The sequence below is a fragment of the Glossina fuscipes genome, unplaced genomic scaffold, assembly GCF_014805625.2.
Source record: "Glossina fuscipes isolate IAEA_lab_2018 unplaced genomic scaffold, Yale_Gfus_2 1, whole genome shotgun sequence".
NCBI lineage: Eukaryota > Metazoa > Arthropoda > Insecta > Diptera > Glossinidae > Glossina > Glossina fuscipes.
This window is the reverse complement of record NW_023998415.1, coordinates 37938424-37953878: the sequence shown is the minus strand read 5'-3', so window position 1 is coordinate 37953878 and position 15455 is coordinate 37938424. Positions and strand designations below refer to the sequence as shown.

At 32.7% G+C, this 15455-nt stretch overlaps 1 protein-coding gene across 2 annotated transcripts in view; it reads left to right on the top strand.

Annotated features, from left to right (window-relative positions):
- The window catches only part of LOC119632347 (facilitated trehalose transporter Tret1), a 39833-nt gene that overhangs the window by 16150 nt on the left and 8228 nt on the right, over positions 1-15455 (top strand). Inside the window, exon 1 of one of the 2 annotated variants that reach the window (XM_038025199.1) lies at positions 9061-9237. The exons of the other annotated variant lie outside the window; for it this stretch is intronic. Within the exon in view, the coding sequence (XP_037881127.1) occupies positions 9121-9237 (117 nt within the window). The 5' untranslated portion in view covers positions 9061-9120. Of the gene's footprint in view, positions 1-9060; positions 9238-15455 lie in introns of those variants that run through there. 2 annotated transcript variants of the gene reach the window in all.

The following is a 15455-nucleotide window of genomic DNA, read 5'->3' as shown; positions in this document are numbered from 1 at the left end:
GTGTGATATTGTGGAGTAATATCGATTTAATTTATTTCATTTTGTGTTATACAAGTTCAATTCTTAGTTTCAAAAGCAAAGCAAAAAAAAAAAGTAGCAAAGAAAAAAAGAGGGGAGAGTTTCTTATTTTAGCATTGCCACCATCTCTGTCTTTACAAGATTGCCAGCTTACAATACGTTGCAATTTAATATATAACGTAAATTGTCAGCCCAGAAAAGGTCGTGTCTGATATATATACAGATATATATGGCAATGCCTTTTTCTTAAATTACTTACTTAAATTTACATCTGACCAATTATGTGCATGTACAGAAAGTAGTAAGAGCAGTAAGAACTGAATTAACTTGACACCGGTGTTGTTTTGCGCTCGGTTCATCACAGTAATGTATAATTTTGAACGTATTGTAATGAAAATGAATGAGTGCCCATTTTAGACGAAGTGGTTTAAGGTGTCTAATAGCCGCCCTTGTCTAACTATAATGATCTTACTTGTTTCTTTTTTTAATTGGTGCGAAACGAAGTTGAGCGGTTGTTCTGGTGCTTGTATATATGTCATAAAGTTCTTATTATAATGCTGTTCATACCGTTACATGCCATAGCCTGAGAAAGCCTTCTCCGTTATAATGACTTTTCACACAACAAATAACTACGATTGTACAAAAATTAGAAATACGTTTTAATTATCCATTTAAAATCTCAATTTGATGCGGGTCTCTATGCAGCCGTCTGTCCCAATCAAGAAACAGACGGTTGGTAATTGTGGCTTTGTTCTGCTGCAATAATTTGTTTACTGCCCCTTTCTCAGACGCCAGTGAATAACCAAAAGTGCAAGGCTTTAGATGTTTATTATTTCCTATTGAAATTAGTTCAATAAATGATCTGTGACCTATGTAAGGTCATTGAATAACTGCTGATAGGAAAATATCATTAATGAATGAGTCAAAGCACATTTATACTGCAATTTTTCTCTCTTAAACTTGAGACGTGAGATCACTTTGTAATTTTTTCGTGTTCTTTCGGTTTTTTCTAAACGCTTCTCGACTATCGGGAATTAATACGAAAAGATATTTACGAGGGGAAAAATACTTCAAATGGTTGAAAAAGTTGAAATTCTCGAAGGCCATGTTTTTCCAACGCGAAATACCGAACACTCTTTCAATTTTAACTGCAGTTACAATATAGGAGCCTCTGTTAAGCGCGATAAAATTCTTTCTCTACATTAGTTTTTGCTGATTTTATGGCTGACTGACGACTACCTGCACTGCTTAGTAGAATTTCAGTCATAGTTTCAGAACATTTTTGTCTTGTCATTCTAGGCGGTAAATTGCAACTTATAAAGCTAGGGCAAGGGAGGTAAAAAAAAAAAAAAAAAAAAAACAAATAACGGTGTGTTTTTTACAAGAACTGTCATTTCCTCATTTTATTTCTGAAAAGTGAAAAAGAATGCTTTCATGAGCTTTAAGTTTTCGACTTTCATATGTAATATCTCGAATCTTAATAAACTTTTTTAATACCGTATTCTTAATGCATACAAAATGATATTTCACTCCTTAATATAATTTTATTGAAAAAAAGATAAAGAAGTAAAAAACAAGTTATAGTCGGCTGGAGCGGAATCTCGCGTACTCACCACTATGAAAATCTTTAGCGCCTCCTGCTTTTATTTATGGTTATGAAAAAGTGATTGACATAAACTTTATCTTCCACCTTTTAGTTCATTAAAAGGTATTATTAAGAAAAATTTAATGCACCATGTCGTGACGTCCACCATAATTAATTTAGAATTAACACACTTAGCTTGTTGAATTGCGCTCTCTACATTTTTTTATTTCATACCCACATCGATAGTATTTTTAAGAAAAATTTAATGCACCATGTCGTGATGTCCACCGTATATAATATATTTTCAGAGAATATATAGCTTGATTTGATGATTGTACAAAATAATTTTAAACATTCTGTCTTGTTCGCGGTATGATGAATAGGCATTAAACCTCAAAAAAGTGAAAAAAAAGAACATGAAAATTCAAGTACGCGTAACTTTGTGTGGGCATGGCCGATGGTTTTTGTTTTTGCACACAAATAGTCAAGTTTCAATCTTCGATTTTTCACAATTTATTTAGTAATGAGCAAAAACCCATCGATTTTTTTGCTTAAGAAAAATGAAGTTTCTGCATTCAGTTTACCCTTTACTTCGGACATGTGCTCTGACTAATTTGCTCCATTTTTAATAACAACGTCCAACGGGCAGAAATTTACAATGTTTTCATCGAATTCGAAGTCGATAGACACACCATGTAGACACAGACACATGGACGGGCAAGCATGTCTTGTCGAATAACGACGAAACGAAAAATAACGAAAGCATCAGATAATGGCCTATGATACTTGAATTTAAAAATAACGATTTTCAATTTATTAGAAATGAAAGAAAAAGCTTTTTTTTCAAGCTTTCCTTAAAATGAGCTTTAGACATGTTTTTACAAAAACATTATACACATATAAGATGGGCAAAAATATTATATAATAAGACACTGCGTGAGAAACATTCGCGCAACAAAATTATTAAGTGCGAGGCGAGACAACGACATTTTGTTCAAAATTCTCAAACTAGTAGAGTATAACGGACTTGTCGCGTTTCTATTATCAATAATAACAATAACGCTGTTAAATCACAGCAATCTGATAGATGCTCACTCTTTCATTCTCATTATTTCTGTGGGCAAAAAGGATTGGCCTGACATATTTTCTTAAGCTCTCATTATTTATATGTATATCAAGTTAATTTTTAATGCGAAATTTATTTTAAATTTGTGCAATTTTTCGCACCACCATCTATGCACAAAATTATTTTAAAATAAAGGAAAATTTACTTTTTCTTATTCTGCATTCAAAATGCTATAGTGTATGCACTGAAAGTTGCACAATCAATTTTGGAAATTTTCATCCTTTTTACCAGTTTTTAACTATTCTTGCTGTGTGTTCTTAGGATCTCTGTCATGCTGGCAAGATACGCAGATGTTTCAATAAAATCAGGCAAATTTGTCGCGAGTATGCTGGCAAGATAGCCTGTTTTTTCCATTTCCAGGCTGTCATATAAAATAACTCCATAAGATTATGTCGCCATTAGACTTGGATTTTTTAAACGTATTCACTCGTCCGTTTTCAAAAATATTGTTTGCCATCAGATGTTAGCTTTGATTTCATCTGACCATATCGCTCGTTTCTAATCTTCTACAGGCCAGTTATTGAGCTGTTTACAGCGTCAGATGGGGCAGGTTTCTTTTGCTTAATTACTGAAATAATGTCGATTTTTCGTAGTAATCGATGCACAATCAATTCACAGACATGCGAACGTACGAAGTAAACATGCAAAATTAGATAAATGAAGCGTAATCTTATTTACTTAGCCGTAAATTCTAGTTTGTTGTTGTTTTTACAGAGAGGGCAATTTTAATGAGGACAGGATTAATGTTTCACGTACAATTTTTTCCTCTACTGCGATAAGCACATGAATTGTATGAATTGAATCTAACGAGTTTTGCTCGCCACTGCATATCTCAGTTTCAAGAGCAACAAGTTGTGCAGTTATAGTAGCGCGGTTAGTATAGCTGTTGCGATTAAGCAATGATATTTACTTTCAGGCAGCGGCGGGTGCAATTCCTCGCGGGGCTTTTTTCTACGTAACTTTTTTTTTTTTTTTTTTTTAGAATTATGTTGAGCAAAGTCGAACATTGTTTTCATATCGTTGTTTTTATTTGTCTTTCTTTTTTTTCATTTTATGCAAGTGAGCATACAAGTTAGCCAGATGGCATCTCATTTTGCTTTATAAACCCCCGTAATCATCAATTCCTACCAGCAACGATATATATACATTATGTGTTGAGCAGTGTGGTCAATTTTCTTCTAAACAAGCATGTTCAAGCAATCATCGAAATATTTCAGGCGCAATGGTGACGCATTCCAATATCTAGTGACACGAACAGTAAAAGATCGTTCGAGTGGTGAGCTAGAAGAATGTGATAGTAATATCAAAGGTGTTTTTATTCGATCTAGAAAAAATGCAGTCTGGCGACCGAATGGCTTGCCGTTTGAATGAATTTGTCGAAATAGATAAACAACCTCAATTTTAGATAATCAAGAAAGGAGAATTTTTAGAAAGCATGAACAAAGGAGGGGATATGGTGTCTAAGCTTAATGTTATGAACAAAGTGCATTATTCGATTAGCAATACTTTGAAGTCTGTCTAAGTTCTATCTCTATGCATCATGGAGAGCGAATGCGAAATGATTTGTTTAACCTATAGAGACGGATATACGTTTAGATTGTTAGACCGTTTTCGGATGATAAGAAAAACTTGGGCAAAGACATTGTCAAAGTTAAGTTTTGCGCGAAGAATTGAAAAATAAGGCTTTAGTCTCACTGGAGTTAATGCAAAGTGTATTTTCTATCATCCAGGAGTTAAGATTACTTTCAACAAACTATTTGCATTATCTATATCAATAACAACAATACCAACAATAGGAAATATATAGTGCCCTTCTTTGTTAGTAAATGTCCAAAAAGGCGAAAAAAAGGCAAATTTATTAATAAAAAAAGTGTTCACACAATGTTTGCGGAAAAATCGAAAAATTGAAAATACCATTCCTTATACGCGTACATACAATTGCTTATGCAAAAGGAACGCACAAACGCGCACAAGTATTTCTACGATAATGGTAATACACTCACACATACAGACCTATTCGATACGCATTCTATCGCACACAGATGCTAGCGAAATGTCTTGTCTTCCAGAGATATAACGGTTTTAACGACATGTTCTATGCCGACGACCAACGCTATTGAAAGTGGTTCGGATTGGATCATTTTCTCGGCCAATTCCTATATAATACCTAATTTCGAAAAGTCGCAATATGAACAATTGCGTTAAGCGAGATGATGGGCCGTGATTCCCTATAACGATTTTGCGTGTTCTTTATTCTCTGTTTATTAGTATAAGAACTTGTAAATTTTATGGCGCTGCTTGTTAGTATAGTTCCCCATATATAAATCTGTAATTTTTAGTAAGCTCGTATGAAGGTTTCTTGATGGCTTTCTTGAAAATTCATTAAAAATGATATTGAAATTGAGACAAAACTCTGAAATTTTCTAATAACAAAGTCAGTTCGTTGCTATTTGGATTTTTTGCCTAATCTATACCGCATGCATAATCATCTCGTTCTGACCTAAATATTGTATATACATAAAGGAGAACACGACTGTTGGGTAAAAACAATTAATAAATTAGTTAATAAATTCACCCTACTATGATAAATCGAACGTGTTTGATGTAAAAGTAGAGTGGGTATGGAAATTCGGGAATACTACCAGCAAAACTTGACATAACCCTTTATCAATTCTTTCTTTTAGCGAAAATGGCTCCGATAAATTAGTTGGCAAGTTCATTTTTATAAATTTTAGATAAAAGTTTAGAGCTTGATGGATAGATATAAAGAATTGGCGCGAATGCAACTTTATTGGTTTCGTTGTTCACTTGGTTTTTTACTCCCCCTTCGCGAGTAGATTTGATATAATTATAGAGCTAAAATAATCATCTATCCACCACGACACTACAAACAGATGATTTTTATGCGAAAGTTTTTGGCATCGAACGATCTTTAAAATCCACATTTGCGAGAAACGGCATAGCATCTCAAACGTATAAAAGGAAGAAAGCGAAAATTGACTTAATCGACTTATCTAACCTATAAAATTCTTACTGAATAAACAAATCGTCCGATAATAAGTGCGAGCGTTTCGCTTTCTATTTTTTAAATGATTTACTTTAGAGAAGTTGTTGTCCTTTCACACCCAATCTAATGACATATTGTAGGATAAATGTGATGATAAGTACGTTGGACTTTACACATTTATTTATATATGCATCGCTGGACGATAAACTATTGTAATTCCATTACTATCGAAATCTCTTCTAAAAGATACGAATGATTGAGTAGTGTGTCGTGAATTGTAAACTGAAAAAAATTTCATCGATAATAGTTTGATTGATTTACATTTAACGTGTATGATAATCTCTCCGACAGCTAATAGGCCTACGTGGCAGAATTCGATTTCAAGTACAGCACGAACTGGATGCACTCGAGAAGAGGGAAACTTAACCGAACTTAAGCAATCACTCATATTTACAACTTGAAAGATGGTTAAATTTTTACAGTCTGCTTTCTGCTTTTTGCTTTCTGCTTTTAAAATTGCTTTAGCCAGACAATTGTACACTTGACATCAATCGACATACTTACCAAGTGAAGTGGCACTTAATCAAAACACTTGACGTGCAAAATGAAATTGTATAGAACGCCATTTATATTGCTCTCCAACCTTCATTAAACTAATTGAACCTGTAAATAATGTAATAAAAGAAAATAATAATAATAAACAATCAGGTGTCCGTCTAACCTGGTTTATTCGTTATCTTTCAACAGGTTTCTACACTAGTCCCATATAAAAGATACGACCGGCGTTACGTAAATATTTTATTTTTCAAATTTTTTTTTTTTAATTTTTAAATTCAAAAAAATACATACAAAAAAAAAAATAATGTGAGATAGGAGGCATACATTAATATTATCGTTGATTTCTTCAGTTTTTATACCGCTACAGTTTGTACATATTTAAAATTTTAAATTTTGAAATTAGGACACATCGGCTTTGTTAGAAAATGTTATTAACCCTTTTTTTTTCTTTTTGTTTATATTTATTTTTGTTTTTATTGTCATTACAAATTAACTTTAAATTGTCTACGCTGTTCATCAATTCACAGTAAATACATTTTAACTTAGCTAACTCTAAAGGAATACATTTCTTTCGACGAGATGTGCAATGCCAATAATACAATAATAAATGAAATGGACTTTTATCATTTTAAAAATCATTAGCTTATGTTCATAGATCTTGATGTCTACAAAATCGAAATTTGTTTTATACCCTACACCCTTTCTAGTAAGGTCAGGTACAAATGTATGCAACATACACAAGGACTTGAGCTACATCCATCCATCAATTATATGATATCGATCTAATGTGGTCTGTCCCTCTGTCCCTCTGTCCGTCTTGTTTTCTTATATAAAATCTAAAGGCCGTAAATTTTTAAGATTTTTGTTTTTTTATGAAATATGACTTGTTTAGGGCTCAACGACTAACCCCCTTGCAAATTATTTGAATCGAACCACTTTATTTTGAAAAGTCGTTATATGTTTAATGGTTGACACCTATAGAGTTTTCACTTGTTCATAATTAATGAATTACGAATTAAATATTAATTTAAATGTGAGGCAAAAATGAACACAATTAGGTCCTTTAGAGTGTTTACAATAGAGAATAAAAAGTCTTCAATTTACTTTATGAAGTTGTAAAAATTTATGTGAAACGTCAACTAACCGCCAATTGAATTCAGCCATTGCTTTTTCCCGTGTCTCGTGTCTCTCCCGTTCGCGGTGTTATTGTGCAAATAGATTATATGTTTCTTGTATATGTTTTTGCACAACCATGCCACAATATGGTACCGTAGCGCCAAAGATAGAAACTTGATGCAACAATGCAGAAATATATGAGAGGATGATCACGTTTCCATAACACAAAATTTCATTGCTTTTATTTTCTTACAAAAGTACGTTTTGCACATCTCGCAGCACATTTTTAATTATATCATTTATCGTTGAACACCACCGTGCATGCATTCAATGTATTGGCAGCAAAACGAGAAATGTTGCTTAAGAATGCCACTGGGTATATACATATGTCAATGCAGTAAAATTGCATAAATATATACATATGTGCATGTTTGTAAATTGAAGAAAGTGCCATAACCGGTATTGTAATAAAAAATACAGGAAACAATACCGCAAAGGACACGTAGTAGATTGCTTTGCCATTTAAATAATTTTAGCTATCATTGCAAAGGCGCTTAAGAGACTTTTTGTTTTTATTTATTATATTTTTTAAATTCAACAACGAAAAAACTATTGGACGACTACTGACTGATAGTGAGCATACAAGATTCGACTTATGCTAAAATGAGTCTTGCATTTGCTAGAATTTTGCTACTGCGTTTGCTAAGATGAAGAGGCATAATTTGTTGTTTTCATGTACAGAGAAATACATACACTCTCTATATACGTATGTATGTATGTATGTATGTATGTATGTACGCATGTATATTTGTATGCATATATGTACATATATGTATATAGATATGTATATATATGGATGTATGAATGTGTATGCTTGTTTATTTATTTCGATGAGTACAATGTTTTTCCTTTTAATTTAGTTTCTAATAATAATAAAAAAAAGGGGGCCCGTACCCATTGAGACTAATATGCAGATACAGAGAGCGAGCTGCTTGCGCCGGAATCAGAGAGAGATTATTCTCTTTGAAAGGCCAAAATTGAAGAGCAACAACATCTATGGATAAGTACATGCATGCAATACGTAATTCTCAGCGCGTAAGGTCAGAAATAAAACATTTGTAACTTAGACGTTAAACCGTTAAGCTAAAAATCGTGCCCATTTATCATTCGCTTAATTGCAATATCTTAAATTTAATTTTACTACTTTAATCAATTAAATATTTTTTTGATATTAAAATATACAAAAAAAAAAAATAAATAAAAAATAAAAAAAGAACAAAAAAGAAAAAATAGAAAAAAAACAACAAATTGTGCTTCATTAAATCTTTTATGAAAGACAACGTTTCTCTATTTTCGGCGCAGACGCATAAATGCTCTCGGAGAAATAACCTGTGGGCGGTTTTAATAAGTGTTTTGAAAAAAAAAAAAATCAACAAAAAATCAAAGTATAATTTTATAGCACCGAGAGAACATTAGGGCGTATTGTCAAGGACATTAATAGAAGCAAGGAACGCAATTTTCCAATATATGAGAATATATGTATATTTTTTTGAAAGCAGAAACAATTTAAGAGCGAAATATTTCGATATATTGATAGTTGAAACATATCATTCATTATACCTATATATATATATATATATATATATATATACTTTGAAAAGTAGTGCATTTAATAGGAAAGAAAAAAAGCAGAGATATTAAAATCAAATCATGTCGTCTACGGCCTCGTCGGAATCAAATCATAAAATGGCTTCAGGGTCCAATGAGGAGAGTTCACATCTGCTGGAAAGCTCGGTTAGAGCTGAAATTTATGGCTCCCAACCAGCGGTAATTTTTTTAATTAATTAAATAAAATTTATTCTCTTACTTTTCAATTATAAATTATTCCGTTATTGAGCGGCAGCACAAGGATTACAAATACGAACACCTGTTGTATAGGCATTTGTGATGAAAATGCTCGCTTTCTCAATTTTCGGAGAATTTTTCCTTTTTTTTTTTTTAAATTTTATTTATTTAATTATTACATTTTAATAAAAATTAAATAACGATTATGTAGTAAAAAAGCTCTACTTATAATTGGATGAAATTGAACTACCAAACCAAAATCTAAACGATATTCCTATATAAAGACGCAGATTTGTAAGAAGAATAACAATAAAATTACGGCAGAACTAAAGTACAAAATTCTTCTAGTTCCTCTTACGTCAGTGGAAAGAACCACTGGGACTAACTAAACGAAATCACAGCACGAGTGGATGCGACTATAATAAATGCATCCTTCTACTCAAGTAAAGATCACCGCTGCTATCGGGGCTGCATGTCCATTCCTGCAATGATTGCACCTGTCTTTCTTCTCCATTTCCTTTTCAGATTCGACCCCTAACAAGAACTCAGGTATTATGAGGAAAAATTCGCCATAAATTGTTTTTTTATTAAAAAAAAAAGGAGAAAAAAAAAAGAACGACCCACTTACGTTAACGCAATAGTAGAAAATATTTTATTTAATGTATTATCAATCACTAGTCATAAATTCGAATGCATCGTGCCTTCGGCGTATTTTTCCCACGGCGCTCAACTTATTAAAAGCTTCTAGCAACTAAGTTCTATATCTGCTTTAACAAGATAACTACTATTGTTATCTAAAGGCTTTTGGAATTGGGCATTAAACTGAGAAAGCCAAGAATTTCCAATCGCTCATGGAAAAACGGTTACAACCTGTTTATAAGCATCGGAACTTAGCTTAGACTTTACATAAGACATAATAAAGCTTACAGCTTATTATAGTGTAGATACCTCATAGTTATAATCTTAATTCAAGAGATATGTTAAATGCTTTGTTCGTGACATGTGTGTTTGTTGTCCACACTAATCAGCTCATCGTTCGACTATATCAAATGTATGTGTAAAGCGGTATTCAACATAATATGAACTGATATCTAACGCAAAAGAAAATACCGATATGCATGCACAAAGCTTTGTGTCTCATCCGATCCAGTGATCTTCCGAAAACTACACGAAAACGGACAGCTCGCAAAGTTTTAGTGCAAAGCACACGCGTTTATGAGGAGCAACGAGAAGAGAAACACAACATGGGTGGGTGGAGGGATAGACAGACAAATGGACTGACGGACAGACGGACAGACGGACGGGCGTAGTAATGATCATGGGCTAGATAATTATTTAATTTTACGAAATTACGACATGTGTTTAGGGGTGTGTTGCTGAGAAAACTTCACGTATTTATTTCTAACGTATGAGCCCGATTACAAACCCATATCGATGTTTGTAATAAAAAAAAACTCCAAATTTCCTTGTCAGCTCTTGGTATCTCGACACTATCAATAAGCGATAAGCAAGCAAATATAAAGCGGCTTTAAACCTGTACACGGTGTAAAATTAAAGTTTATCTGTAGGCGTTATCCATGGAACGATAATTACGTTTGCTGCTTGTTTTTTTTTTTTTTTTTTTTTTTTTTTTGTAGCCGAAACAACAACAATTATAAATGCGATAGAGAACCGCAAAATTTTCACGAGCTGTTCTACCAGTTTTTCTTTGCAACATTTTTAATGTTAACGATAGATAGACATTACCACGTTCGACATTTTACGGCGCTATACGAAAACCAAGCGATGCCAAATCTCAATACAATGTGTGCGCCCAAAGCTTTATACGTTCGTTACATAAAATCAAAAAAAAAAAAAAAAACAAGAAACGAATAATGTTTTAACAACTAATAGTGTGACCGCAAATTTATTGCAATAAAATTATAAGAAATTCTCAATTTCATTTATTGCAACATCTTATCAAGTCTGTCGCCAGGTTTTAACAACTATACCGAACTCATTTTTTACACATTCTTCTTTTTTTACACGATTTTCATTTTTCCATTCTTTTTTGCACGAATGCCAAAACAAATTTTTCTTGTTTTATTTTTAATTCGTGCGGGCTTGGAAATATACTTTTTTTGCACGAATCCAAAAAAGTTTTTTTTTTTTATTTTCATTTTGACAGTGTCTTACCAAAACTTGGATATCAAGAATTATATAAGCAAGTTGGGAACCCAAAAAAGGGCGAAAAAATGCTACCAACAGACTTTATAAATACAGGAAAAGAAAAAAAAAAAACGAACGGAGGGCGATAATAACAGAGGAATTAAATCCGACTAGACATATCTGAACATATCTACTGATCGTTCGTAATAAACGCGCCCGCTTATTATCGAGCAGCTTTATCGAATAATTGCTTTCAATTTGTATGTACTTGCGGACTGCATTTTCACCGCTCACTAAATTTTTAAATTTGTTTTTTTTATAAATATGTAATGTGGATTTCATTATTACTTTTTTTGCACGGTTTTTCGCAAAGTATTATTTATACGATTCTTTTTTAGACGGATTTCTAAGAATCGCAGAGTGTAAATATTGCAATGATATATTAATAAGGAACTCAAGCAATTTTGCGAGGTAGCGTTACGATAGGATTGCATCAATATTTGTTGAGAGCAAGAATTAAAGGCAAGAACATTTTCAAATAAACATTGTACAACAGCATCCAGCAGTGTTCCATTTTTGCGTTTTAGACTTTTCTATGGCACTTTTCAAGATTTTGGATTACAAATTCGCTCTTCCTTAAGTTAGAGGCTATAAAAATGAATATATCGAATCATATTGCGAAATGAACGGTCAAAAATTCGCACTATTGACCGTTGACGACGATCTATCAATATATTTCGAAGTGTATTGAAATTATTCACCATCTGGATTATTATTCACTGAATCGCGAATAAACTCATTACTAAGGGCGGAATATGTTTCGCAGCGCCTTTCGATATCGAATCGATGAGATCGTTCTTTGCCTTTATCCAAATAAAGGATCAGTTTCTGCACATTTTTGGTATTCGTATAACCATTCTTGCCATCTTTCATTTTGAGTACCAATCTCGCGCACAAATTTGATCTAAATAAATTTTATTTCTTGTTTAAAGTCCGGATATCTAACTAACTGTCAGTTAGCATAATTTTAAAGGCGACATTACCAGAAAGGCATGCTTTTTTCAATCAGAGATGAAAATCAGTCATCAACTTCGACGATCATTTCACGTATGTATAAACATAACAATATGTAGAAATGTATTTATTGTTTAGGTTGTTTGTTTTTTGCTCTTTTTTGTTTTCTATCTTTCAAAAGAAACAGATAGAGAGATGTCTACATTTTAATCACTTTTTATTATTATTATTATTTTTGTGTTTGGTTTTTTTTTCTTTCGAATCTCTGCGTAACACATTTCACGATAGGAATAATTTAATAAGCCATTCATAAAATTATACATTTTCGCCATCAAAAATAGATGATTTAATTTTTATACGCATCGCCGTGAGCTGAGACGTACTAATTTTTTCGTTTCGCTTGCGTTCCGGAGACTTGAAGACATCAAATTTATTGTTTTTAACATAATTATATATGCGTATCGTTCATCTGGATCATTACGTTACGTTAATTATTTGGAGAAATTAAAAATCTATCCTAAGAATATTCTTTTCAATTATGAGTCTTCCAGCAAACTCATAGTGCACTAAATATTCGTAAAACACTAAACAACAACAAATTATTAAAATGAACTTGTAAAAAACTTAATATCAAATATTGTCGAGGGCTTAACCTTCGCGTTTCTTCAGCGGATCCGTAATAAGAGCGAGCTTTACGAATTCAATACAGAAATCGTAGCATAAGCGGCAGGAATGAGCAAAAGAATCGAAGCAAAAGCAATCATCGAAAGGTAATTGTGAAGAAGTGGAAATAGAGAGAAGATATATAGGTAACACTGATAGATATGTAACAAGTGCAAATTTGTAAGATACTGTGATTTTAGTCATATGCAATTCCGTCCGTCTAGTTTAGCACATGCACTTTTATTAGAATAAAATCCACCTACAAATGAGTCGAATCTACTTAAAGCTTGTTAAGCAATCTCCAAAAGAGAACAACAAAAATGCAAAATATTTTCACTATTAATCCACAAATCGATCAATCAATGTCAATAGGAAAATTTTAATCAATATATAGGAACCTGTTAACATATTTATGGTATGAGAATTTGAACGTTTTTAGTGCTTCTGAGTCGAACGATTGATATTCATAATTCGCTGCAAGTTTGACTCAAGACTTTTTCTTTGGTTTTAATGCTCTATGCTACTCGTGTTAAGAGCATATTAAGTTTACAGGACTATATATTACACTTGGAAGTTCTTTTTTTTTTCAATATACCGATCAATTCAGGTTCGTTTTCTGAACTGATTTAAGCCTGATCGTCTCATATATATCCCTAATCTATTGCTCGCAAATTTTCAAGATATTTTATTGAAATATTGATAAACCGATTGCTCAAGCACGAACGATACCCCGAGTACATGGGCTCGAAAACTTGTCGCGACCTGAAAAGTTATGCCTTCGTATGATTAAAAGGATTTATGATTGATATTTTATGGCGAAGATGTAACCAAACAATTGCGCAAGTTGAAGTGATTTAGGGTATTTAATAGCCGGTCGTGATCGACGGCAATACTCTATCTTGTTATTTTTTTTGCGAAAGTTTATTAACCCTAACAACGACAAACTTATCGGACATTATTATTTTTAATGAGTTTCCGGTGAAATTGCTCTTATATGTTATGGACATAAGCATACGCAGATGATTTCCAATTCATCTCCTTGTGCAAATAAGAAAAAAGCTGTCTACACAGATGTTACATTATTGCCATTATTTGATTCATTCAATCAATGTTTCCTAAAAACAACAATCTGAATATAACTCAGCAGTATAAAGTACAAAGTTTAGTATAAAGCAGACCATAGCCAAATTGAAACGTATGCATCTGCACCTTATGACGAACGTGAAATAAAGAATTCATCATCACAGCAGTCTTAGGAATTTCTTTGTTCGCGGAAGAGGGCTAAGACCGAACCGAAGGTAGTAACAATATTTCGGTTTTCTCCTTATTAGTTTTTATTTTTTAACTCTATATTGCAGAGTTGATCTGCGATCGTTCGTTAAAACCATATCCGGGAGGATAGTGGGGAGACTCTAACAATTAAGTCTATAAATCGATATCATTATATGTTTTAAATTGTTAACAGAAGAAATATTTTAAAATCTTTAATTGACTATAAATTTTCTGAGCTATTATATTTATGGATATATATGTCTGATCAAGGCCGCTTTCGAACTTGACCTACGGATTTAAACGAATTATTCCACCCAAATTTTTGTTTAAATGAACTAAAAAAAAAAATAAAAAAAAAAAACGAACGAAATGCATTAAAGAATGTTGTACGTAGTGCTGTCTGCCGATCTCAAAAATCATGTTTCGAGAATAACCTTTTTAAAGTTTTGAAATATGTTAACGTAAAAAATGTTATACTATTTTCTCAACTACACCCCAATCCCAATATTATAAAATTGTCCTTCTTTCCTTCAAATATATGGTGGCATGAAGTTAGCGCACTGTGCGTAGCCCACATTTTTCTTCTCACTAAAAGATCGGCTACCTTCACGCTTGGTTCCCGCCGCACGATATGGAGGGAATAAGAAAATGATGTGAAAAAACTGAATAAACATAAATAAAATACGAAATCATACTTGATTTTATTATTCATTTACCACATAGTGTATGTAAACAATGGGCGACAAATTACAACAAACAAAATGTGCTGTAAAGAGTTTCAATGAATTTAAGCGTATTTTAAGACAACAACACTGCAAAAGTCCGCAGCTTAAATTTGCTTAGATTTGTTGAAATGTGATATTGATAAGTTAGTGCCGCCTGAAGCGTTTAGAGCGAGTTTGATATTGACGTGTCCTGGACATTGTCGTGAAAGTTGAGCTCGACATTTTTCAATACATATCAAAAATCTCGAGTTGCGGAATATCGCTGAAAATTGTTGCATTGAAACTGTGCACGACGGTGCACGGTTTGGAGTAATGATTTAGTTTTTTTGCCTTTGCGATCGTAATTAAACGCTTAGTTTGTTTTACATGCGCATACTT